The 27,907-nt window shown below is 33.5% G+C and overlaps 1 protein-coding gene across 2 annotated transcripts in view; it reads right to left on the bottom strand.

The window, feature by feature from the left end:
* Positions 1-27,168, bottom strand: part of LOC148279924 (transmembrane protease serine 9-like) — a 44,317-nt gene extending 17,149 nt beyond the window's left edge. The window contains exons 1-10 of one of the 2 annotated variants that reach the window (XM_088229213.1): positions 27,114-27,168; positions 22,154-22,196; positions 21,775-21,989; positions 18,462-18,665; positions 17,453-17,614; positions 15,214-15,338; positions 9,551-9,730; positions 6,555-6,714; positions 5,797-6,004; positions 1,832-2,040 (exon numbers count right to left, since the gene is read on the bottom strand). In XM_088229213.1, the coding sequence (XP_088085339.1) occupies positions 1,832-2,040; positions 5,797-6,004; positions 6,555-6,714; positions 9,551-9,730; positions 15,214-15,338; positions 17,453-17,614; positions 18,462-18,665; positions 21,775-21,989; positions 22,154-22,196; positions 27,114-27,150 (1,543 nt within the window). In that variant the 5' untranslated portion in view covers positions 27,151-27,168. The remainder of the gene's footprint in view (positions 1-1,831; positions 2,041-5,796; positions 6,005-6,554; positions 6,715-9,550; positions 9,731-15,213; positions 15,339-17,452; positions 17,615-18,461; positions 18,666-21,774; positions 21,990-22,153; positions 22,197-27,113) is intronic. The other variant, XM_088229214.1, reaches the window with a different exon arrangement.
* Between the last annotated feature and the right edge of the window lie 739 nt (positions 27,169-27,907).

Raw genomic sequence — 27,907 nt, 5'->3', positions numbered from 1 at the left:
GAGTAGATTTAAGTTTTGACCCATTAGTTTATTTGTAGACGTCGCTCAGTACGCAACTCCCTACGTGTTCCCAGGGTAGTCAATTTTTTTACGCTACTTTGCTAATCTAATGAGATAACTAACAAAAATTGGACCTCTCGGATTAAACAACGCCGTGGTGGACATTATTTTTAAAACATCAAATATTTTATAACATGACATAAATATATATGTTTTATGTAAAATAAAATTTGTTTGATTTTTTAAGTTCAAAGTTCATTAATTTAATTACTCTTATTAAATTACCCTTAATTTATCTACTGATCTACTTTGTTGTGTCAATCAATGTAATGAAGGAGAAATTGAAAACATACTAAGTTTTCAAAATAAGACAATGAGGATTATGCTTAAAAGAAATATCTATTCTAATGTAGAAAGAATGCATAAAAAAATTGGCTCGCTCTCAGTAAAGCAACAAATTAAATATAATATAGCAATTTTTATGCATAAAATAATTGAGGGGATGAACAAAATAAAAACAATAATATAATTTAACAAACAATGTCATACATATGAAACTAGGGATAAAAAAGTTAGATTACCAATGAGGAGAAAAACAGAATCTCAAAACTCATTGTACAAGGGATTGAAGCTGTATTGCCTGAAGAAATAAAGGAAATATAAATATTTTAAATTAATTTGAAAAAAATATATTATTAAGAAATTTTGATGAAGAAATTTTGATATTATTAAAAGTTTAAATTAGTTCTTAAGATGTTATGAACTAACTTAATCAGGCATAAATAAAATGTTTCCGCGTGTACAATAAAATTTTAGAGAAATTAAAAAATTGTTTTTTTCTTAAATATTTTCTTACATTTTTGTTATGATTATATTTTTCGCGATCTGGCTACATTACGCGGCGACTTCACGCATGCGCGTGGCAAAAGTAGGACAAAGTGGGGGGTTTTTTAGACACAGTCCGGTGTATTCAAATATGATTCTACGCTCCTTCTGGACTATTCTTAATTCCGTAGTTTGGTGTTAAATTTTGTCATTTGAATATCATTTTAGTATCTAAGCGAAAAGTTAAATGCAAAGTTTTTTTCTTTGTTAGCTCATTATAAATTTGTATAATGGGGAGTTCCAGCCCAACCCGGAATTAAATTTTTTAAATGTTTTCGTGTACACGTGAATATTTTAACATTTTGGAGTAGGATGAAATATCTCAAAAACGCACGCAAAAATAAATAAAAAATGTTAAAAATAGTTTTCATTTTAAAATCGTAAATAATGACGTCACTCCTTATATCTACGTGTAGTATTTCCGGTTTCCGCTTTAAAGCCCCCGCACCTTGTAAGGAACGTTTTGACCATAGAAAAAAAAAGAGTATAACTTGACGTTTTAACCCGAGATTATGTCAACTTTCTAGGTTTTTCTAAATCAAAACGTTCGTAAAAACAACCATTACATAGAAATGAGCAAATTACGATCAACTAAATGAAGTAATCAAAGCAATATTCCATAGATTCTTGTCAGGTCAGTGAAAGTAAGAACGCCAACCGTTTCATGACGTCACTACTGAAAAGTGACACACTGATTACCGTCATTTGGCGCGGTATTTGAAACATGTAACTTTGAAAAATCATATCTTTGTAAATAATATAATGGACTTTGTCCGTAAATAAATAAATAAATAAATAAATAAATAAATAAATAATGCACAGAAAAAAAAATATTTTTGCTTAGTTAAATAGTACGCCAATAGAAAAAAAAAATTAGAAAACAGTGGAATTCCTCATTGATCATATTTTTTTAATCTTTTCAATTGATAGTACGTCACAAATTTACTTATGCATTTGGGGCGCGGGGACCACACGTTAGTATCCTGGCAGAGAACTTGGTCTTCATCAGACAGGTGGTAACCAGGCTCACAGAAATACCCGAGCTGGGTGAAGTGTGGCACCAATACTCCTGGCACAGCGAGGGTGGTGGAATTTCCAATAATATATTCTCCGTTATCAGGGAAATCCGGCAATACACAACCATCTAATTGGGTTCTGAAAAATAACATTAATATTACAGTTTATTAATGAGTGTTGTTGTTAAGTACTGATTTTACATTTTCTATACTGGCAACTCATACAAGACTGTAAATATTCCTTTCCTTCCCAAATCCTTCCTAATTCAAAACTCTTGTTGCTTCTGCCGTTCTGTGAGAAAGTCACATGTGAAAATTCGCCTCTCTGATAAATCTTTATCATATACTGCGTCAGCATATTCGTACAAAGTGAAGTTTAGTGAGTTATAAATAGACTAAATTGTACAGTTCATCATCATATACAACATCTACACGATACCGGTATACGTGCTGCAGCAATAGTGAAGTGCTTCATATAAAAAACAATCGGAAGAACTTTAAAAGTGAGTAACAATTCCATACAGTCCACTAAAACTCAAAAATCCCGCTGTTATCAGTTACTCAATGCCTGAGAGGCATTGAACTGACCAAACATTCCTTTTTGGTCCTATTCGAGACGGATAAATATCAATTCTTTCCTTAAATTAATTCCCGATTCCTATTACAGTCTTATATAAAGTTTGCATCGTTGTTTATTTGTCTTCTATGTTTTCTTCCATTTGTCCACCAGTGACGCGCAAATTCAAATAACGTTCGAAAATTCATTCGTAATTCATGTAGTAGGTAGGTGCCTACACAATATTTCTCGTTTATGCGTAATGTTCATTTTTTTTTCTTTATTAGAGCCTACTACCAAAACTTGATAACATCGGCCAAAAACAAGTTACATTTATAAACACAAGAAAAACATAAACAGAAAGGAATAACAATATAGATACAAACAAAAGACAAGAAAAATATAAGTACAAGAATAACATCGAAATATCAATTGTAATAATAAACACATATCTAAACCAACAAAAACTTCAACATAAATTGAAATTGGCACTAACAGAAAAACCCACCAAAACCCGGTAGTGCCTATTTAACAGATAATAGAAACTTACAGTAAAATTAGAAGGAAGATAGAACTTTATAAGCGACGTGATAACCATTTCTCACCACGGTTGTTTATCGTATTCGCGATCACATGCTACATCCGTGAACACCTTATATTAAATGTCAAAATATTTACGTTTCGCGCCGTATAATCCTGCTGCGCAATCACATATTTGAAAATCACCGGTGTAAATATGGAAAATATTCCAAAACTGCTATTTTCGTTTATTTATTTGTTATTTATCATGCTATTTATTGCATTTAGCCGGCGGCGGCGGTTGGTAGGCAAAATGTTTAAAAAAGCAGTCGCCATAGTAATTGTAATTTAACTGTCACTTTTTTGGTATTAGATACTCCTTACTATTTTGCAAATGCTATATATTGTATTATTTTTTATAGTATTTAAACGCCGAATTTTCGCCAGTGAACTGTATTTATTTACGAGGAAAACAAAAAACAAACCGACACGAGCGTTGACTTAGAGATTACACACGCGTTGACTTATGACTGCGATATCTTAAGTATGTTAATTATTTTTAATTGTGATCGCTCAAATGCTTAGCATGTTTTTAAGCACGTCGATAGTTATCTGTGATTGAGCTACTGATTTTCAGTCCTCATTTTTTTTATTTTTTAATTGTGTTAATTTGAAGTTAACAAAGTATTTTGGCGGCCCTCTTGGTGAAATTGTTACAACGCTTGGCTTTTACATAGCAATACTTAGACATACCCTGAGCTCTCAAAAATGATGACACTTAACTCATGCCCGAACGCTCAGTCATGCCCAATGCGTATTTCTTCGCTAGCCGTGAAGTTTAGAATCGAAAAAAAAATGCCTGCTTGTATCATAAAAACGTGTAAAAATCTTTCGGATAAACATTTTTAAAATGATTGTTCAACTTTTTATTGTTAATATTTGTTAATGAGTTAATCACTTGATTTTGTTTTTTGATTCGAACCACGGACCAGTGGCTTGCGTAGCCAAAGATAAAACATGAATTTCATTACGTCTCCAAACTCCAAATTTCAGATTTACCTTAGAAAAATTTCACATATGATTACAGTAAAATCTCGCAGCTTTCCTAAATGCAATTTAGTCTTTCAACACTCCTTTATAAGGGCTATTATTCTTTAAAATAAAACTGCTTCACTTAAGACAGACCCGTTATAATGGGAAAAGGAGATAACTAATATGTGTACGAGTACGTTTATTTATTTTATTTTATAAATTTATTTCAAAAAAATAGTATATGACAATATAACATAGAAGTTTGATTAGGACAATACTTAAGTCCTGTTCGGTGGTTTATAAGTTAATTTGTTGTAAAATATATAATATTACGAATTGACATATTGATTAATCCTAATTATCAGTTGTTTCCAAAAACAAAGAATCGCTAAACAAGAATAAAATATACATGAATTACATAATGTTTTTAACGGACAATGACAGTTCAATTATAGATTATTCTTCATTATCCATTTAAACATTAAAAATAATGTTTGAGTAATATATAATAAAATAGTCCAGTTTTTTGCAATTATGTTTTTTCGTATGATTTTTTTTGTTAATTAAATGTGCGTATTAAATTAAAAATTATTTTAACTGAAACTATTAGCCGCTAATGCCATGTGCTATAAATTATTTATCAAATATAAAATATACACTTTTTTATGTGCCAAACTACCGCTATAGACATTTATCAGAATTTTTGCAGCTTACTAATCTAAAAACTCACCGCTCGCGACTGACATGTCCTATGTGATACATAATATGTCAACGGTATCCTAACAAAGAAAAATAGTCCTTCGGAAATAATGTTCGAAATCCTAGTTTCCAAATACAGAATCTTCAAATAATATTTGTAATCTGCAAGCTTGTTTTAGTATTAAAAAACGCGATAAGTTAAAAACGTACAGTGTACTTTTTTGTATGGAGGAATATTAACATATTACAACAGAGATGAAGAACCTTTTAGAGAAGGCAATCTGGAAGTCTAGGCATCTACAGGGCTTATGACCTGTCATTGTCTGGTTTAAGTGGCCACTTTACACACTGTGTAACATTCACCAATCTGCCCATATTTGAACATCTATATTCCTTAAATTCTTTCATCTGTTGATGTTTGTGAAGTTAAAGAGCTGAAACCCATATTTATGCGGGCTAGAATCATTTAATTAAATTATTTCACCTACATACTAGACAACGCTTGAAAACCTTTAAATATTGGCAGAATGGTGAATGTTACACAGTGCCACTTAAACCAACTAGGTCATAAGGCCTGTAGATGCCTAGACTTCTATATTACCTTCTTTAAAATGCTCTTCATCTCTGTTGTAATATGTTAATATCAACAGCTCCCCAGGGAGTTGAATCTAGTCTTTGTCTTTAAAAATTAGGACAAAATACTATGGAGGAATAAGCTGAAGTAATCAGCTAGTTTCATCGTTTACTGAGAACGGGCTGCGCTGAACGTACTTTGTAGATATTTTTTTTTGTAGGAAGATATAAACGGTGGTGGTAATTTGTAATAAATTATAATTATTTTATTTATTTTCCCATAAACATGGATACTATGAAACATTATTATCGAAAGTCAAATATATTGGTAAGCTGTGCATAATCGCTTATTAAGACGATTCGCCTCTGCTACGACGTCAAGCATTCGCATTTAGTAAAGTTTTGTCAACACCTCCTTCAACGGTATATCAAATGGCAATGGATTATCTTTTGTTTGGCATACATTGCTTAGAAATTTCTTGTCCGGGAATTGAAATAGGTAGTGTAAAAACTTACTCAAAGATGTGGAGTTGGCGTACAATCCAGCTCCTCAGTGAAAACACGTTAGTGAATGCTGAGTATGTGTTGGTTCGGCATGAAGTGCGGTCCTCGTTCAGCGGGCCGTTGCTGACGATTCCTCGGAGGTACCATCTCTCCATCCCGACTACGTCTCTTGCGGGGAACACCAGACCACCTCCGCTGTCGCCTCTGCACAAAGCCGATCCTAAAATAGACCACGAACGAACAAGAAAGCAGTTAGTCTTCTCAGGGTTTTTAATAACATTGAACAAACTCGCTTTCGGCTCTTCGCGGACGACAACAAAATTCTTTAAATAATTTAAACTTTACAAGACTGTTTTCTTTTTCAACCAGACATGAACTCTTTTAACCAATGGTGTAAAGTCAATAAATTAGAATTAAATAATAAAAAATGCAAAATAATGTCAATACATAGAAAAAAACAATCGATTTCCTTGCTATTTCTCTTAAATGTTCCTTATCTCTATTGTAATATGTTAATATAAACAGCTCCCCAGGGAGTTGAATCCAGTCCTAGTCTACAAAAATTTGGACAAACTCAAAATATTGTTAATAAAATAAACCTGTCATAAAAAAAATGTGTCCCACCGAAAAGTCTTTGGACTTAGTGGGTAACAAATTTTTGTACGTATCTTTTAATTATAAAATAAACGCTGCTCTGCAGCACTGAAACGGAAACTGAAAGGAGACCGGTTCAAGAAAAAGTTATAAAATTAAAGCGCGTTGCTTAGTACCATTGAGGTATCCAGCGCAGAGTTTGTCTTGTGTCATGTACCGGGTGAACTGGTATTGGGACAGTTCAATTTTGCATACTTTGTAGTCAATCACTGGAAGTTTCAAGGTCTTTAGTTCCTCTGAAACCCTTCCCGTTTCTGTCAATCCCCACCCTGCTACCTACAAACAATAAAAAAACCATGTACAAGATAAGTTGGTAAAATACCATAAATAGATGGACCTTTGTTGTAAATCCGTCCGTCCCTGTAATAAAACCGGTGCGGCATTGAAAATTTATTTATTTATTCACACAAATATACTTATTACAAAAAAATAATAACGCATCGCTAACTCTATGAGCCATATACGTATATTTTGAAATTGTATTGAGTAGACTTTGACTTTGGATATTAAATCACATATTTGAGAGTATTAAAATCCAACTTGGAAATCTTCATAAAAGGAGGTTTATTTTTTTTAAATTTATTTATTTATTTTTTGTTTTTTACAATAAACATAACAATAAAACAAAGTACTAAAATAATAAAGCATAATTACATATCAATGAAATACATATTAATAGAAAAATAGCAAACAAAAATCCCACAAAGGAATGGCCAGTTTGTGGGTATACAAGAAAATGTTAATGAATTTTTGCTCCTATAGCAAATAATAGACAGTTATAATATTTTTGTATAACATGAGAAAGAAAAAATCTAATATTCTGTAAAAGATAATATTTTTTTATGGTATTTATAGTAATTAAAAAAGGAAATAAAAAACATTTTACAAAACACAAAAATATTCCTTATTATTGCAACAAAATGAATCATAGAAAAAAGCGTTCATATCTTTAGTTTGAATCCAGGATAGTGCATGTTTTTTAAAAGAAGGAAAATTTTGAATGTTTGGAATCAATAAAATATCAGTAAAAAAAGAATTAAATAATTTTGGGCCTATAAAATATGCATGTCTTTGTGCGAGCCTCGTTTTAAAATGTGGTATTTCTAGCACACAATTCCTTCTTTGACTTGATCTATTTGAATTACTTGTAAATAAATTTTGGTTGTTAAATATAAATTTTAAACATTGATTTCGTTTTTTAATTACTATAAAAAAAAATTATACCATATTATCTTTTACAGAATATTTTATTTTTTCTTTCTTATGTTATACAAAAATATTATAACGGTTCATTATTTATTATAGGAGCAAAAATTCATTAGCATTTTCTTGTATACCCACGAACAGGCCATACCTTTGTGGGATTTTTGTTCACTTTTTTTCTATTAATATGTATTTCATTGATATGTAATTATGCTTAATATTTTTAATACTCTGTTTTATTATTATGTTTATTGTAAAAAAACTAAAACAATATAAAAATAAATAAATAAGACACGAGAAAAAAAAAGAGCTCGTAAGAAGGTTAAGGGATGAGGAAATAGAGTGGAGGAGTGGAGGAGAGGGATTTTCACAATTTAGTTGACCAATTCAAAATTTATAAAAACATATTTAAAGGAACATAAACTTATTACACTGACAAATGTTTCATTTTACAGTGTTTTAAAAAGTTTTTTTTCAAGTCACAAAATTTTGTATTAAAAATATCTAAATGGGGACAAAGTAAATTAAATTTGGAGCAGCTACGATAAATAAAAGAGCTTTGAACATAATTTTTTTTGAGCAATGAATTATCAAAAAATGAACTTGTCGTGTTGACTTTACGGGACAATTGATTGAAATACGCTCCAAGAGATATGGACTATCGATAAAATTGTTTAAAATTTTGAAGAGGAAAGACAGATCAGAAATGCTTCTACGTTTAGTAAGGGAAGTTAAACTAAAAAACAAGAAGAGTCTTCATACGAGTCAAAATATGTAAGAAATTTACGATCCGGAAGTTTAAGGCATCTATTCTGTATTCTATCTAGTTGTGATATATACATTGTACATCGAGGATTCCAAACAACAGATGCAAACTCAAGATGGCTGCGAACGTACGCATTATATAAGATTTTGAGGGATGCGGTTGTTTTGAATGGTTTACAACATACGTAAAATGTCGAGCATAACAAAAAGTTCACAAATTCATCTAACACATTATGTACACGAGCTTCTATACAGTGATAAAATAAAGTAACATTTTTCAGTCTTTGGCTTTTGATCATATCTAATATCTGCAAGTTTTCATAAAGAAGAGTCGTGTCTTTATAAAAATAGAATGATACCTTAGCCTATCATAATATATACAACATAATTATACAAAACTAATACAATTATTGCTGTATGTATGGAATAATCGGATGGGGTGGTACTTTTAAAACAAATATTTTACCAGTAGAAAAATTCAAAAATTAATTATAAAAGTTATTTTGAAAAAAACCGTCTACTTTTCCCACTGTTAAATTATTAAAAAAATTAAGGTTTTAGATATAAAATTGCCATATGAAAAGAATTGTTTTCTTCAAATACATTAAGATAAAATAAATATTAGTATTTCTAGGTCTCAAAACGTAAGTACGCGACCTAGAACAGGTGGTAATATCTTAATTCCTAAATTAAAAACAACTACTGCACAACATTATTATACTTACAGAGGAATATTTTTCTTTAATGAAATAAACAAAGATAATAAAAAGAACAGTCAGGAATACAATATATTTAAGAAAGAAGTAAAAAATTACATTCATAATTCTTCTTTATGTAACACTGATTGAAAACATCGTTAAAATCTTTTTTGTATTTTATTTATGTGATTCTAAAAATATTATTGATTAAAATAAAATAATCTATTGTAAGACGTCACTCCCCATTATGTACACAAGAATTGTTTATTTCTTTTACGTAATGGGAAACGTTAATGTAAATATATGTATTTGATTAATGTAAAAAATTGTATTTAGTTGTAATATTGTATTTTAATTTGTTATTAACAAATAAATAAAAATAATAATACTAGTAATAATGTTTGTGGTTTACAGTGTTTTTGGGTATATTAACAACTTTTACTCACCTGCCCAAGGTTTCCATCCTTAAGTTGATACTTGTTGAAGTCAGATCTTACAAGATCGAGGCAAATAGGATGCACTGAGTCAGAAAAGGTGAACGGAGTTTCTATAATTATTAAAGCTACGTCTGTTTGCTGATTCTGCTCATCTCCCCCATAGAACTCGTGGGCTTTTATAAGACTCACCTGAAAGTTCAAGTTCATTTTATTTAAAAAAATGTTAATTTATTAATTTTAGGAAGGTTTTAAAGTGTGTCTTGCATCCGTCTTGAATTTCAGTATGGTTTTTAACTTTTGTCTATGCGACCTACCCTATAAGACCTATCTTTTTATTTTTGTTAATTGGTATTTTTTAGTAGAGGCTGACCCCGAAACAAAACCTGAATTTCAGCTTCTGTTCTAGTTTCGGCCAAAACTGAAACTTATTTTAAGAAAGTAAAAGACACTTTAAAACTCAAGAAATTTAGCGTTTTCGTTGTTAAACCTTGCGAAATCATTAACACAAGTCTAGGCGGCATCTACAGGGGTTACGACCTGTCAATGGCTGGTTTAAGTAGCTACTTTACACACTGTTTAACATTCACCATTCTGCGCATATTTGAAAATATATATTCCTTCAATTATTTAATCTGTTGATGTTTGTGAATTTAATCAAAAATTATTTGTTTTTAATATTGTTGACTCCCCTTCGTGCTGCTGCGGATATCCTAACCAATCTTCTGAACACATCCTGAGGTCTTGTCCCTTTCCCCTTCTCTATGATTACCGAATAGAGCTTCTCGCTACTATCCGTGGCCCTGTTATAGGTCCTGTCGGATATACAGATCTGGTGGCTTCTAGAAAGAATTTCAAGGCTTTTAAAAAGTTTTGTAATCATTTCGGCGAATTGATCATGTCCAATCAATTTAATCCCAGTCAGTGAAGAATTCACTTCCCTCTCTTCTCAATCCAATGAAGTACATATTATTTACTTCTGGATTACTTTCTTTCAGCACAAAGATGCTAAGGCTACCAGATTTCAGAGAGCTCCTTCGGGCAGCTTTTCTCGTTTGACAACGAGCAAATTTTCCGTGTAGGGGGCACCGCCTAGGAGACTTATGTCCTCAGATGCGGTGTGCGGTATGTGGTGGGTAAGCTGTTGATGTTTGTGAAGATAAAGAGCTGAAACCTTTATTTATGCGGGTGAGATTCATAAGCCCTGTAGATACCTAGACTTCTTTATTACCTTCTCTTAAATGTTCCTCTTCTCTGTTGTAATATGTTGATATAAACAGCCCCCCAGGGAGCTGAATCCAATCCTTGTCTACAGAAATTTGGACAATCTCAAAATGTTGTTGATTAACATAAGTGTTACAGAAAACACTCAATGAAATAAACGGCTTTAATTCAATGATTAAATTTGTTTATTTTTAGCGGTTTTTAGGTCGTGTGTAAAACAGTATAAAACTTAAAACATATGTAGCGGTTCTTCAATGTACGCTAAAGAAACAATTACTTATTAAATAGAAAGGAATTACAAAAATATAGGAACTAAAAACTAAATGTCACAGGTCACGCGGCCGAGTCACGAGCACCCGAGTACAACCTAACGTAATCCAATATAATTACGTGTACTAACAAGAGATGTCGTCATTTTTGATGTGGCCCCGTATGAGTTAAGGATTAGTTTTAATGTTTCAAGCTTTCTTAAGTTGTCTGTGTATGTCTAAAAGGAATTATTAATCACTGTGTTTCAAAGTTTTTTTTTCATATGTCTGAACTTTAAAATATTCCGTCTTTTACTAGTGGTAACACGATGTTACATCACCGCGCGCAAAGGGATTATTTACCACAGTCTTTTAAGATTTACGTAATATTATCACAATAGTATTAATTAAAAAAAGAAATTTATTGCAATAATGGGGGAATATGGAATTCCGTGCATTAAGAACATTTAAGACCTGTCATTGGCATATAAAGAAATGTCGTCATCCTTGATGTGGCCCTGTGTGAGTTAATGGATTCTTTTGCAGCCTTATTCTCTCCACTGCTGGATGGCGGCCACTTCCAAACGTCTCCATTCCTTCCTATCACCCGCTTTCATCATCCACGTTTTACCGGCAATAGAGACAATGTCGTCGACCCGTCTTTTCTGTGGCCTTCCAACACTTCTATTATTTGCCCATGGTCTCCACTTTATTATTCGGGTGTCCACTTACCATCATTTTGTCTCGCCAAGTGCCCTGCCCACTGCCATTTCAATTTCGCTGCACGATCCATGATATCCACGACTCCGGTTTGGCGCCTTATTCCTTCATTTCTTATTCTGTCTCTTAGACATACACCGAGCATCTGTCTTTCCATGGATCGTTGCGTGAATTTTAATTTCTGGCTACTTTTTTGTGTTATAGACATGGTTTCTAGTTCATATGTTGTCACCGGCAATATGCACGATTCATATACTTGTCTTATCAAGCATATAGGGACTTGTTTATTTTCAAAAATATATTTAAGTTTGCCGATAGTTAATGGATTAGTTTGTGGGTTTCAAGCTTTCTCAAGTTCTCTATGTCTGAGTTTTGTACAGTTTTGTATAGCGTTTTAGTTCAATAATAAGACCAAATCAATAATAAGACCTATCTTTAAAGCAGGGGACCATAAGGAGTTTACTAACTACAGACCTATAGCCATCCTTTCGTGTATAGATAAAATAATCGAAAGAGCTGTTGTCAGCCAGATACAGTCCTTTTTAGATGAAAATAATATTATAAACTCAGTTCAATATGGATTTCAAAAAAACAAAAGTACTTCAACACTACTGTCTAAATTTACTGATGAAATAAATAAATACTTAAATGAAGGAAAGTACGTGGGAGTACTTTTTATCGATTTTAAAAAGGCATTTGATACCCTGGATCATCAAACCTTGGCAATAGCAATGGATGAATGTGGAATACGAGGACCATTAAAATTGTGGTTCCAAAATTATCTACAAAACAGGAAAATACAAGTCAAGATAAATGACGAACAAAGTAATCCAACCACCTCAAATACTGGTGTGGCAACAGGCTCAATATCAGGACCAGTTTGCTACATAATGCAGGTAAATAGTCTTCCCAATGTTATCGAAAAATGTACCAAATACATATTTGCTGACGACACTTGCATCTTGTGCGCTGACAAAAATATTACACATGTTGAGAAAAATATTCAATCGGACTTAAACAATATCATGAAATGGGCTCACGATAATGGGATAATACTGAACATAAATAAAACAAAAGTGATGCTTATTCATTCTACGCATACAAGTAAACAAAACAAAATACTTAATGTTAAAGGTCACGATTATGAATGTCTCCATTTAAAAAAATCACCTTGTGCCTGTCAAACGATAGAAATGGTCAAACAATATACATATCTAGGCTTAACTATCGAAAATAATTTTCATTGGAAATTACATGTAGAAAGTGTTTGCCAAAAACTAAAAGCGGTACTTATAAAATTTAATTATTTGAAATTCTGTGTTCCGCGGGCCACCTTGTACTGTTTATACCATGCGCTGGTTGAGTCAATTATATCGTATGGAGTGAGTTGTTACGGGCTAACATTTACAACGTATACAAATAGGATAAAAAAATTACAAATTAGATTCCTTAAAATGTTAGCAAGTAAAACCAACTTAATAACTCAAAATGACTACGAAAATCTTTTCCCGATGTGTAAAGTTTTGACGGTACAGAATATGATATACTATCGCCTGGTAACAGAGGACTTCATGGATTTCTATAAAACGCCAATATCACATAAGCATGAAACGCGCCAAAAAGCGAGAGGAAACTTCATAGAAAGAAGAGCCATAAATGCGTATGGAGAGAGGACCAGGGCGTATATACTCCCTCGCATAGTAAAGAGACTCCCGGACGAAATAAAAAATAGTGATATGAATAAAAACAAAGTAAAATTGGTTTTAAAAATCTTTTTCTTAAATTCTAAGTTTAGTCTATAAAAAAATTTTTTTTTTAAAAATGGGGAAACCAAACAATTTAAAACAGTGTCAAAAAAAGTGTTTGTTTATTATTTTTTATATATTTCGTTTTCAAAAAAGACTTGATTAACTTGTATTTAATTTTTTTTAAACTTTTATTTTATTGATATTTTTAAGATTTTTTTTAAAATATATTATGTAAACATTTATTATATTATGTTACAAAAATGTTTAAAGAGAGAAATCCCTGCAAAAAAACTGCTTCTGCAGTTTGGCGGGAATTTAAAAAAAAAAAAAAAAAAAAAAAAAATTGTTTTGAATTTAAAAAAGAAAAAAAAAAAAAAGTTGACGTTAAGTATTAATTATCACAAAAGTATTAATTAAAAAGATAAATGTATTGCAACAAAGAGGGTGTAACGAGCGTCAATACGGAAAAGCGGCCCTTATAAAGACCGCTACCGCGCTAGATTATGTATTTAGAATCAGGGACCTCGGTATGAGTTAGAAAATGTGCTATATCCCAAATAAAGACTCGTATTTGTCACTTTCGGGGGTGGCTTTTTTTATACCGAGGCATTTAGAATAGGTATTTAGTTTATAAATTAGTATAATAATATTTTTGAATAATCATTATTTCACGCTGCGCTGCCGCCGCTAGACTGCCATGAGAATTGGAGAGGGTAATGCCAATATACGGCGAGGAAGGAAGACGGATAGAGCAGGCGAGTGACTTCCTCTAGCGCTCTCTCTCTCTCTCCGCGCGGTATGCGACGGCTAAACCCGCTCAGTGGGGTGAATGGTGGGGCACGCGGCGCTAGCGGTATATAAAGTGTGCATTTAACAATATACACTTCTTCTCTGAAGTTTGGCTTTTACTCATCACTACTCTCTACTCTCGGACCCGGCTTTCTACTCGACTTCACTTCACTTCGTTTGACACCTTCACTTCACCCTGGACTTGGATTTTGGACGTTTCTCCCTGCGGATTCCTGACCACGGTGAATTAGAAACTTCAACCTGAAGTAAGAGGCCCTTCTGAGGACATCTCCAGTCTTGACGAGTTGGTTTAGCAGAACTCACAGGAAAGGTAACAAAAATGGTTTTTTCCATCTATTTACCATGCTTTTGAATTCAGGAAACTGCAGTGTGCAGGATACGAACTTACACAAATCCTGACAGGACATGGCGAATTTATGTGCTATTTACACAGATTCAAAATATCTGAGATCAACACTTGCCCTTGCGATGATGTTACTCTCCAAGATGTCTCCCATCTATTGATGCATTACTCCTTTTTTAGTCTCCAGAGAATGCAACTGGAGGCGCGATGCAGAAGTCTAAATGATGATTTACACGATGTTCATGTAGTCATTAGTCATAAGGACTTGTAAAAAGAGGTAACATTTTACATAACAGATAAAGTAAAGGCAATAAAAGGTATCAATGATAGCAGGACACCAAATGCCAAACACCCTTCAAGTGGATCGGAAGATCTGTTGACGAATTACAACGGTCCGCCTTCTCCTGACGAGTTTTCTGTAGTTTCCTCGTCACTGGAGTGGATGCGAAGAGGCTCCTAAAATAGGTCACACCGTTGACCGGTTTATGTGGCATCAGTAAAGTGTCATCATTTTGAAAGCTCAGTATGCGTCCATGAGTCGATGTTCCTGGTAGATGAAATTACCCATGACTTATTACTTACATCAGATCTCTGTACATCTATGTCTTCCTCGTGGTTCCAAATTCTATAGTACTTTCTAGCAGCTACTTTGTACTGCTTTGGATTCATTATCCTCTTCTTCCTCTCGTCGTAAAAACAATGAGCGGCTAGAAATTAATAACATCAAATTAATGAATGAATATTATAGAAATGAAAAGTCATGAGAAGAGAAAATTGTTTTTAACCTTTCCCTTACTGTTCTAAAAACACCCGCAAGTTACGGTGCTGTGTAGTCACTAAACATTTTTTAAATAAGATATTTAAAAAGGAAAAATTGAATATCTATGGGGAATGGCTTTAATTAACCATAATTTAATTCTAAGATGATAATAAGGAGCGCGACGCAGTGTCAGACTCCCCCCTCCCCCTCCTCGTTTCTGCCCTGCAGAAGTAAGCAACCATTTGCTTTTTTTGATATTTTATTTTTTTAAATTTTATTCGTTCTAAAATAATTTTAATGTGCCAATATGTCTTCTTGCTCATACTGATCATCGTGGTTTCGGATTAAATATCAGGGTATAATGAACACCTTGTATTGTAACGACTATATTTCATCCTGCCACGCTTAAGTAGCGCGTGATTAAGCACAAGTCTAAATAGTATTTTTGCTAAGTTAAGATTCTAGCATGGCAATACCAAGTCAGACTGTGCATTTCTAGAAAAAGAAAAAGATCGCCCGTGACAAGCGGAGAAACGCGTAACGTGACTAAATTAAAGATGTAATTCTTTTGTATCGAGGAAACATGGCACTATGGCATGTTAATACTAAGTAATTGAATTTGTAATCGTATTGTTGTTTAAATTTGCCAGAACACGGAATCTGACGATGTATTTTTGACCATAATTATAGGCTTCCTAAACACCCCATTTGATTTTTGAAATATATTTAAAATATTTGGTATTTCACCATCTTCATAATGAATTATCATTACATCTGTCTAAATCCTGACAATTTACGTCAATTTCTATATACGAAATCTAAATCATTAAATCCGATGCTGAATCGACAACAACAAAATTGGTCGAAGTATTATTTAGAGGGATGACGCGTACAGCGATGGCTTACGCCAAGATATTGGCCCGATGTATTTATAAACTATTGGAACCTTTCACCTCCGGCTATTTGATATAGAAAAAAAACTTTGAATGTCTGCAAAGAAGATTTTAAATAATTTAGCGTGGATGATTGGTGTCAAGAATCAAATATTTAATATATATTTTCATTTTTAATTTAATTTTCTAAATCATTTGCAATTTGGTATTCTAGTTTTTATATTTAGCTGGGTAAATGCACAAAACTGTATAATTTTGGCTTGTAAAAATAAAATTGTAATTTCAAGAAAAGCCTTTGATATTTTGCAATTACCTGGTCTACATGTCCCACGTCTTCCTTGGTCGTCCTCGTCTCACGTTGCCGTTCATTTTCGCCATATATACTTGTGTTAACATTCTGACGTCATCCATTCGTTCGACGTGACCAAACCATCTCAGAGACCCTTTCTTCTTATCAATTATACTCTCTCCTGATTTCATCATTCGTTACCCTGTCATACATTGATTTCCACACATTCGTCTATTATGTATTAAAATCTAATTATCTAGCTTGGAGCGGTAAATTTGGAATGTGTACCCTCGCTAGCTGGACAGTTTTATAAAAAAAATGTGAAATATGATAAAATGTGTAAATAATTAAATAATTGTTAAATATCATACGACAAAGTATCCTGGATTCAAACTAAAGATATGAACTCTTTTTTTCTGTGATTTATTTTGTTGCCCTTTAATAAAAAGGAATATTTTTGTGTTTTTTTTTTAAAGAAAATATTTACTTTTTTAATTACTATAAAAAAAACATATTATTTTTTACAGAACATTTTATTTTTTCTTTCTTATGTTTTACAAAAATATTATAACTGTCCATTATTTACTATAGGAGCAAAAATTTATTAACATTTTCTTGTATACCCACGAACATGCCTTTGTGGGATTTTTTGTTTACTATTTTTTATTAATATGTATTTCATTGATATGTAATTATGCTTTATTTTTTGAATACTGTTTTAATATCATGTTTATTGTAAAAAAACAAAAAAAAATATTTTTTTAAATAAAAAAAATGAAAAAAGTGAAAAATGTTTTCGACTTAAAAACAAGAAAAATAATTTTAAAAATTGTTTCTTTCATTTTGTTATTAGTTGTCAACTAAAAAATAAACACTTACCTGATATTATAATATGAGTTTGCAGAATGCTACCTCCACAGATTTGTTCAAAGTTCCCGTTCTTGTCTTGGTAGATACCAACGTGCCAGGGTAGGGAATCCTTTTTTGCTACCTGGCCATTGACAATATGGGTAACTCCGAAAGACTTCCCAAATCCGCATTCTAAAATAAAATTTAAATAACAGGTGAAGGGTTTATAATTCATTAATCCAGTGGTCGGCAAACCGCGGCTCGCGAGCCGCATGTGGCTCATTAGCCACTTGAGTGCGGGTCGCTCAACCCAAGTTTCACTCTTCGCTTATTTTTTCAACGGGTCCTAATGAAGAACTTTTAGGATTATTGCCACCGAAAGGTCAAACACGTGGCGAGGAGATTGCAAACGCTGTCATTAAATGGACAGAGAAACATCATCGTACACTCGATAAAATTGTTTCAATTTCAACAGATGGGACAAAAAGTGTGACCGGAGAGAGAAAATGTTCTGTTTCTATTTTGAAGGCAACACTTTATAACGAGGTATTTTTTTTTTGTTTAAAAAGAAATATTTGTGTTCTTGTAATAACCCGAATATTTCATTTTAAAGCCATTTTTAACGAGTTGCAAAAAACTCACTACTTGAAAATAAGAATCAAGTTGAGGTAGAATAGGATTTGAACTACGGACCTTTGAGCAGCTAGTTCGAGACACTAGTCGTTGCATCGTTGCATCATACACCACTTCGAAAATTGTGGACATTACATCACATTGCATAAAAATTCCTGGAACCGTCGTACGTCCATGTGAAAGTTTTTATCATAAATCGTTAAATATCATAATCATAGTGAATTTTCATCATCCAGTTCACCGATATTGAAGAACATCCTCATCGCATCAAAGGTAGATCCATTTTTGGGCTCCTTTCCTTTATTCAAATACTCCAACTTTGTACAAATTTAAATAATATTCGTTTTTTACATTGTACTGTCTGCTTTTCGTTAACATCTATAGACTCACCATATAAGAATCTTACCCGGTAAACATTTAGGAGCAGCACGGTCCCATTCTCCATTTTTACACGTAAGAGTGTCCAGATAACCAACAGCTAAATGTTCAGCCTTACAAGTTGGTTCAATCTTGGTGCCAGAATCCATCTTGACTGCACAAGGTATTTCAACATTAGTAGAAGAAATACACTTGAAGTCGACTGTGAAGGAAGTCGGCATTGTGCATGGCTCTAAAAATAAATAATCAGATATTTTAGAAGCAGAACATTAATTACAGTGAAAGCACTCTGTTTACACACCTAAAAACTATTCTAAAGACCGAGAGTCTTCCTATCAGTTTCGTTTCAAACTGTTTTATCAAAAATAGATTAACATTTTACAATTTTCATTTAGTAAACCGCGAATTCGGTTACATTAAACTCTTATCATATACATAGTCTTTCAGGGCCAGACCGCGAAACTTCAAAGCAACATTCCTCATGGTAAGCTTTAAAAAATGTATTTTTCAAATTTTTCTAAAAAATCATTTTAAAAAAATGTAATCTCAAAATGTAGTAAATTCTTAATTTTTCGGACAAGCACTCCTTCCGCGTCTGGTGCATATCGCTTCGTTGGTTATATACGTTTTTATCGCAATTTCTCTTGTCGGGGAGGGGTAAGGGTGGAAGGATAGCTTGTCTAAATTAAAGATTTACTTCATTTTAAGATCATGTATTTTTTTTAAATGACTTATTGGAAAATTTCATTGGGATTTTTTTTAAAGCTTACCATGAGAAATGTTCCTCTAAAGTTTTGTGATCTGGCCCTTAAAAACCGTGTATGTCTCACTGATTTCATTGTTCTTTTTACTGTTCGGCAGGCATTGGTTGTCAGAACTGAACACTTGACCGTCTGTGTTGTTCTTGTCCTATAGAAGGGAAATGGTAAATTACAAATCTAAATAGTAGACTAACTCGAGAGAACCACGCGCCGACCATGCTCTAGGACCCGTTTCGTCTGCTTTGGTCTGAGAGATTGTTAGGACGATTAAGGTCTTTGCATAGGATTGTTTCTACTGTTGGTATTAGGAAAATGGTTTTTGCAAGGAATTCAGTACTATGACGAAAAGTTATTTCGCCTGAGTTCAATATCGATCATGTTAGGATCTGTGTTAGGATTTTGCCGGTAGTGTCTTGATAATTTGATGTTCCTCTGTGATTTGTTATAGATACGTATTGTTTTTCTTCTGTTAATTGAGTGCATGTTGTATAGGGCAAATTATTCTAATGTTTCCTATATGTATTTGGGTTTTGTGTCGTTGATTGATTTGTTTGTATTACTACGTTCTTCTTCCTTTCCGATGCGGGATCTGGAGCGTGCGGCCGCGGTCTCAATTTGGAACTAAAGCTATGGTTTCCTAGGATAGCGGTGCCCGTATCTTAACGGCCGTACTGAACGGTGATGCGGTTGACAGCCGTCGTAACGGTGACTAGAGACTGGTTTCCTAGGAAAACGGCGTTATCAACACCATTTAACACCCTTTTCATAAGAAATCATTCTCTAGTCACCGTTACGACGGCTGTCCACCGCATCACCGTTCACTACGGCCGTTAAAATACGGGCACCGCTGTCCTAGGAAACCCTAGCTTTACATTGTATTCCTCCACTGTCATACTGGGAAATTAGAAAAAGGTGATTGTGCTGACCATGTGTATTTGATTGATCACAAACTGACAATACTGCAGTGAGGGGTACAATGAAAGTTTTTAAAGTTTATTTGTTTTGTTATTTTCACGGTTTGATTGTAAAGAAATATTAAATTTTCGCTTAAAGTTCTCTTGTGCTCTTGTGAAGTAAAAGAGCTGAAACCTTTATCACGTGGGTGAGATTCATCCGGCTGAACAAAAGTCAACAGATGGAAGAGTTGAGGAAATGTGGATGTTCAAACATGGGCGGAATGGTGAATGTTACACAGTGTGTAAAGTGGCCACTTAAACCAGCCAATGACAGGTCATAAGCCCTGTAAATGCCTAGACTTTCATATTCCCTTCTCAAAAATTTTTCCCTCTCTGTTGAAATAAATTTAAATATTATTTCATTTAAATTTCAGTTAAAAAAACATGTGTTTAGCAGATAAGTTAGTTTTTAAAAAGTAATCTTTTTCGTGTTAGCTTTATAGAAGTTTTCTTTTTAAGTGTACGTACATTGTTTAGAAATTTTAATAATTAGTATATGTTTTAATAATAATTAGATATAAGTTAATATTAGGACATTCATTTATTATGTTTGTACTATTTTAAGATAAAATAAATTCCGACCGCAGGTTTCGGCTGAGTCGAAGTTTTGGTCAATTTTTGGCCGAAATTCGTTTTATTGGTCGAAAGTGGCCGAAATCGAAACTTCATCCGGTCAGTACCAGACAATGATAGCTTGTAAGACTTGTAAAGTCTTACAAGCTTACAAGCTATCATAGCTTGTAAGCTTGTAAAGTCTTTGATTTCCACATTCTCCTCTTAAAATGTTTTTTCTCACTGTTATAATAGATTTAATTTTTACGTTTTATTTTAATAACGTGATGAACTGATCTACCGCGATGTTAAATACAGGTAAATTATTTCAACACGATATTTTATATGGGTGGTGCGAAAAATAATTCCCACGTGGATGCAGTGCGAGAAATTGCGGGGGGTTAAGCCCTAGAGCTTCTACGATATTATTTAGCGGAGTGGACTGTATTTTAATTTTAATTAAATAAGTGAATATCCTCGATATGCGGTATGCAGGGTCAATCGGTCACAACCCAACGAACGAGATGGATTAGGAATGGATGCCACTAACCTGGTTCGTTCTTGATGGAATTGCGGTGGTCCGACTGGCCAATTACGAGCGGCTCCAACACTAGGACATGCCCCTGATCTGTAGCTACACTGGAGGTTGGTGGAAACAAAGTCTATGATGCGGCACACGTTCAGCAAAATAAACGCGCGATTCACTACCCGATGTCTTAATGTGGCGGATGATCAAAGGATACTGAGGTGAGAAGTGAACGGATGTTGTGGGTAAAAGGATGTTGAGTTGTGACACTAAACATTGTAAACAATGCATACCAACATAATTTGCAACCAATGGGATTTATATTAATTTCAATTTAATAAGCTTTTAATTAATTCATGACTACAAAATAATTACTATCACATCGAAATAAAACATGTTACCAATTTACGGCAAGCAGTAATACCAAAGAAAGATCTTAAATAGGTTTAAAATCCACAAGATCCCATCAGATGAGGTCCTTTGGATAAAAGTTTCTTGTTACAGTAATTGTTTAGTTGCAAAATAAAGCCTCGTGGCTTCACTTACTTTTGCACGTGGGTTTGTTAGACCAGTTGTTACTTTTCCTGCAGACTGAGACATCTTCAGACAGAACGTAATTCTTGTTCTTGCAGGAGTAACCCAACACCGTGTAATAGGGTACCAGGTCACCTGCCTCGAAGGGTTGACCCGACGCCAGGGTGTAGTGGCCATTTACTGGAAACTGGGGCAGACGACAACCGGAATCGCTAAAAATCAACACACTTGTTGAGAAAGAAGAGGATAACGTTATAATAGTGTTGAACATTGCTTAAAATGGGAAGAGTGAAATGGTTATAGGTGAATTATATTCTGGAACGGGAGTATAAAATTAGCGTACCTATATTTGAACGAAGACTATGAAAAGGCTAAATTAATGTATAATTACCTCCTTTTCATGTGTGTTGAGGCAGCATCTGCAACTGATTGTACTGAAAAATTATATGTATGTTATTGATATAGTCTATATCTTTCGATTTGGTATTGAACTGATCAAGACCTTTCAATTATTCAATCGACAACACAATTTTATTTAACGTCGTGAAAATTCGAGATCTTGGGATACTTTTTGATAACAAACTTAAATTCAACTATCACATTGACCACATTTCAAAGAAAGCGTCCAAAACCTGTGGATTTATTTTGCGTATATCTAAGCCATTCAAAACCCCGAAAATCGCAAATACATTGTATAAATCATTTGTTCGTAGTTTGCTTGAATTTAATTCTATAATATGGTCTCCTAATTATAATATTGATATAACGCGGATTGAATCGGTGCAACGTAAATTTTTTTAATGGTTAATATTTAGAATCGGATCAAATGCTTTCATAATCAACTATTATGATCGTCTAGAGTACTTTTATATCTTTAGTTTAGAATTCAGAAGGCTTTTGGCTGGTTTGATGTTCTTGCACAAATTGATATCTAACTGTATAGATGCCCATGATATCCTTGCTCAGATAAACCTTTATGTACCTCACCGCAACTTGCGTACCAATCCTGCCTTTGCTGTGGGAAATTATAAAACTAACATCGGATTCTTTTCCCCTCTGCCAAGGATCCTAATAACAGTGTACGAAATCTCACTAAACGGTAGTGTCGATGTGTTTCTACAGCAAGGGCAAGCATTCAAGAAGCATGATAAATATATAAGCATATAAAGAGGTAGCATCATTCATGATAAATATAGCACAGGAAATTGGTAAAATAAACCAAAGTAGGGAACAAAATGCCGAACACTCCTCTAGTGGAACGGAAGGCCTGTTGACTACTGCTAACAGGCCGGCTTCTCCTGAAGAGTTTTAAGTGGTTTCCTCTCCACGTGAGCAAATGCTGAGAAGTTCCTGATTAGCCCACATTAATATATCCCTCCTGATCCCAATAGTTTAGATAAATTTTAAGATATTTAATAGCAGAAAAATCCACTTTTTGAAATATAAACCTTGTATTTTATAAGCAAGGTAAATAATAAAGCAACTCCTATATAAAAAAATAAAAAAAAAAAAATCAAGAAGCAAGCGGTGTTGTCACTCCTGATTCGCGATGACACACTTGCCATGTTTGTCTAAATTATGCCATTATACACCTTTGTAAATTTAAAATTGTTTAGATTAAGTGTAAATAATAAATACTTAATAATGCCAATATGTTAGGGCTTTCATTAGCCTGTTGATTGACTTAAAAATAAAAAAAACCTGTGCCACGATTATAAACACTGTCTTCATCTGTACATATCGAGACGGTACACTTTACTTCTGTATTCGGGGAAATCTATTTTATTATTTAATAATTTATAAATAAACAAGATGTCATTTATTGTTCTCCTGCATGACAGTAATGGTAAATTTAAAGCAGTCATCAGGGATTTATAATTTATTTCTGACACAGGTAGACCTAATTTAAATTAATTTAGTATAAATTTATGTTTCGGATTCATTTTCTTCCCAATGTACCTACTCCTCCCTGACGGCGAGTCAAGAAAGCAACGCGCGAACACAACAAAAAAACCGTACCGCAAACAGCAACGAAAACCGTACCGCGAGCGTGACAGTGATTTCGAATCACCGACATACAAAAACGTTCAAAGTGACCAGTGCAAACGATAAAGCTAGGGTTTCCTAGGACAGCGGTGCCCGTATTTTAACGGCCGTTAAGAACGGTGATGCGGTGGATAGCCGTCGTAACGTCGACTAGAGAGTGGTTTCCTAGAGAAACGGTGTTAAATGGTGTTGATAACACCGTTTTCCTAGGAAACCACACTCTAGTCACCGTTACGACGGTTATCCACCGCATCACCGTTCACTACGGCCGTAAAAATACGGGCACCGCTGTCCTAGGAAACCCTAGCTTAACGGTGTCTTTTTGGACCAGCGCTAAAGGGAGGAAACCGTAAGTCCTTACTCCTTTCATTAATTCCAGGATTGACACTCAAAACCATAACGTCAATTAGTCTACCTAAAATCAAACGTTCCCTGTTTTCTTCGAACACGCGTATCGCGAGAGGGCAGGCCTTGTTTACAGTCCCGAGGTCGAAGGTATCGAGCATCCAACATTAAATTTTATATGAAAATGTTGATTTATTGTATTAAAAATATAAATTAACGTGCCAGATACGAATGATTTTTCGTGTGTCAATTTGAATCACTCCTCAGACGTTACTACAAAGTTATGTCCTCACTTTTGCCAACAACTGTCATTATAATCGAGGCATACTTCAAGGACTATAAATAAGGTATTATCATAAACTGGGGATATGATTTTAAATGTGTTGAGAATTTAAAGAATATTTTTATGATTGCGAGCATTTTACTATAAACATCTGAAACTATTGTTTCCATTTATGATTTCCTTTTTAAAGTTTGAAGGAAGTAAAACGGCCCGTTTCGGCCAAAAGGTTAATGGCATCACGCCCTCGGCATCCGAATGGTCGATTTAACGCTGTTTCAAAATATAAGTTTTTAAACCGCTCGCGTCTGAAAAATAACGCGTGGACATAAAAAAAAAAAAATTTTCAGCCACCATCGAAATTTTTTTGCAAAATAAAAAAAAGTGGTAATACCCTATTAGGTTGAATTGATTAAACTGTGTTAACAAATTACAACAGGGATGGAGAATACCTTAAATAAGGGAATATGGAAGTCTAGGCATTTACAGGGCTTATGACCTGTAATTAGCTGTTTTTTTTTTTTTTTAAATAAAAAAAGAAATATTTGCGTTCTTATGATTTACCCAAATATTTTATTTTGAGGGCCATTTTTAACGAGTTGTAAATAACTCACTATTAAAAAATGGAATCGAGTTGGGGAAGAGTGGGATTCGAACCACAGACCTTTAGCCACTTTACACACTGTGTAACATTCACCGTTTTGCCTATGTTAGAACATCCATAATTCTTAAATTCTTCCATTTGTTGATTTTAGTGAAGTTAAATAGCTGAAACCTTGATTGTCGTGAAGAGAATCGTCTGACTGAATTAACAACAATAAAGATTTCAGCTCTTTAACTTCACTAAAATCAACAGATGGGAGAATTGAAGAAATATGGATGTTCAGACATAGGAAAAATGGTGAATGTTACACAGTGTGTAAAGTGGCCACTTAAACCAGCCAATGACAGGTCATTTTGCAACACTTTTGTACGCAGTAATTTGGAGTTTGCATCCGTCGTGTGGAGCCCTCAATACATAACAAACATAGAAAGGATTAAAAATGTTCAACGAATTTTTTTTTAAATACCTAGATTATAAAAACAATAAAACGCTTTGTACTTACAGCCAATCTGCCAAACAAAATGAATTTTTTACCCTTGAAAATAGACGCACTGATTATGCTATTTATATAAATTATTAAATAATAAACTAGACTCTTTTAACCTACTATCCTAAATTAATCTTAATGTCCCCTTTCGCGTGACAAGAAATAAGTATTTATTCCATCTGCCAGTCTGTAGCACTAACTATGCACAACACTTTTTCCTCTAGCGTTCTTGCTCTAACTATAATGTTTTTTTTTCATATGTTGATATATTTTACATACCCCTTAATTTATTTAAAAATAAATTAAGACTTATTATTTCTGGCTGCGATACGATCCCACTTACTAGTTAATGATGCACACTCCTGAACACTTACTCCCACACTAATACACATAAACACACCTCTACACTTACTCTCATACAAATACACATAAACACAGCCTTTTGTTGTAACACAATTTAATAATATTGGCGGCCTCCGTGGTGTAGTGGTCAAGACGCTTGACTCACAGACGGAAGGTTCCGGGTTCGATTCCCGGTGAGAACACAAAAATTAAATGTGATTTTTCTCAAGCCTGGGTGTTCTGTGATGTAATTCACCACTGTAATTGGGCCTCCTGGCCTGTTGTGGTGCAAAAAAAAAAAAAAAAATATGTATGATTTTTATTTAGAAACTTTGCTGGTCTGTCTTTAAACTGTTTTTTTTTTAAACGTTATTATATCATTGTCGACTATTTGTTTCTTTAAAATAAATAAATACTAAAACGAAAATTTGACACCAAGGTAAGCATTCTATTTATTCGTTTTATACAATCTCAAAATTATGTAGCAAATGTGTGGCAAAGTTTGAATCAATTCTTCCTTTAAAATTGTATAATTATGTAATCGTACAGTTTTTGTTATAAAAAAAAAAAAAAAAAATACTGTCCTGATCATTTTCATTAAAACTATGTTTTTTCTTAGTCGTAAAAATTCAGATACATTTCATCTAGAAAAGTATCAAAACTCAGAACGATTATTTTCTCATCTACGTTTTGGCTACTAACAACAAAATTAATATATAATTTTATCTTACTTCGAAAGACAGATAATGTAACTAGCAAATTTTTTTTTTCTAAATGTTGAAAAGATACTACACGTTAAACTTTAAAACGCTCTCCTGTTAAATTAGTAATTTTTGAGATACTACAGTTTTAATGCGAAAAGGCGAAATGTCGAGATCCATGAACTGTGTAAGGCTGAGACATGCATTATCGACAGAATCAAGAAAGGTGTGCAGCGTTGGTTCGGACATGTAAAGCGAATGGACAGCGAAAGAACAGCTAAAAGCATCTACGATGCGAATGTTGATGGATGCAGAAAACGAGGAAGACCGAGAAAGACATGGAACGATCAAGTCCATCAAATACTTGAAGATAAACATGTCAAAAGTAGGAATAATTGGCGTGCGTGCATGAGAAGATCTGTCTGTATGCAAAGATAGAGTGATATGGCGTTCTATCTATTTATCTATTTGTTTGTAATAACATTTAGTTAAATCTTTGACCACAAAGTTAATGCTTTAAATATCAATAGTGCATATTTTACTTACGTGTAAGACAATACACAAAAATAATACCAACGTTCATGATTCACTCACTATGACTAAATAAAAATGGCCGGAGTGATGTTTATCTCCATTTTCTGGTGTTTGAGCAATAAATAACCCGGGGGTCAATGATGACTACAAACAACATATTTTTTTATTTTATCTCAGAAGAAATAAAACTTTGTGGTTTTACCGCGAATCTGCATTTTATTCAAATTCGTGAAATCTAGCGGCTGACAACTCTTTACTTATTCAAGTCCTTGCAGGGCCGGATTAAGCCAGCGCGAGGCCTGTACCAAATATTATTAATTAAGAGGCCCTTAGTTTGATTTTGAGTATAAAATAAAACACGACTTGAAACAAAGGAAATTCTCTCGGTTGAATGTTAGCGAATTTAGAGATAACACAACTCAAATCAATTTCTTTGAACAAACCACTCTCAGTGTTCATTAGAGTAAGACCATTTAGACCAGTGTTTTCCAGCATTTTTTATGCCATGCCCCACCGTAGTCTTTTCAAAGGTCAGATACCCCACCGGCATCTTTTTTAATTAAACAGCAAGTAAATTTTCAAATCATATTGTAATATGTTTGTAAACATATAAACCCCTAATGAAATTAAATAAAACCTATTCTAATACCACAACAAACTTACAGGAATATGTGGACTTTTTGCATAGCACAGTAGGTTCCAGGGGACAAGTCGTCGCAATTTATACGGACTTTAGCAAGGCGTTTGATAAAGTTAATCATCGCATTCTCAAAACAAAACTTGAAAATATTGTTATCCATGGTGAC

Source organism: Micrasema longulum, unplaced genomic scaffold (genome assembly GCF_059751315.1).
Source record: "Micrasema longulum isolate JH-2025_06_02 unplaced genomic scaffold, ASM5975131v1 h1tg000644l, whole genome shotgun sequence".
Classification (NCBI taxonomy): Eukaryota; Metazoa; Arthropoda; class Insecta; order Trichoptera; family Brachycentridae; genus Micrasema; species Micrasema longulum.
The sequence above is the reverse complement of the archived record's forward strand: the minus strand, read 5'-3'. Positions and strand labels throughout refer to the sequence as shown.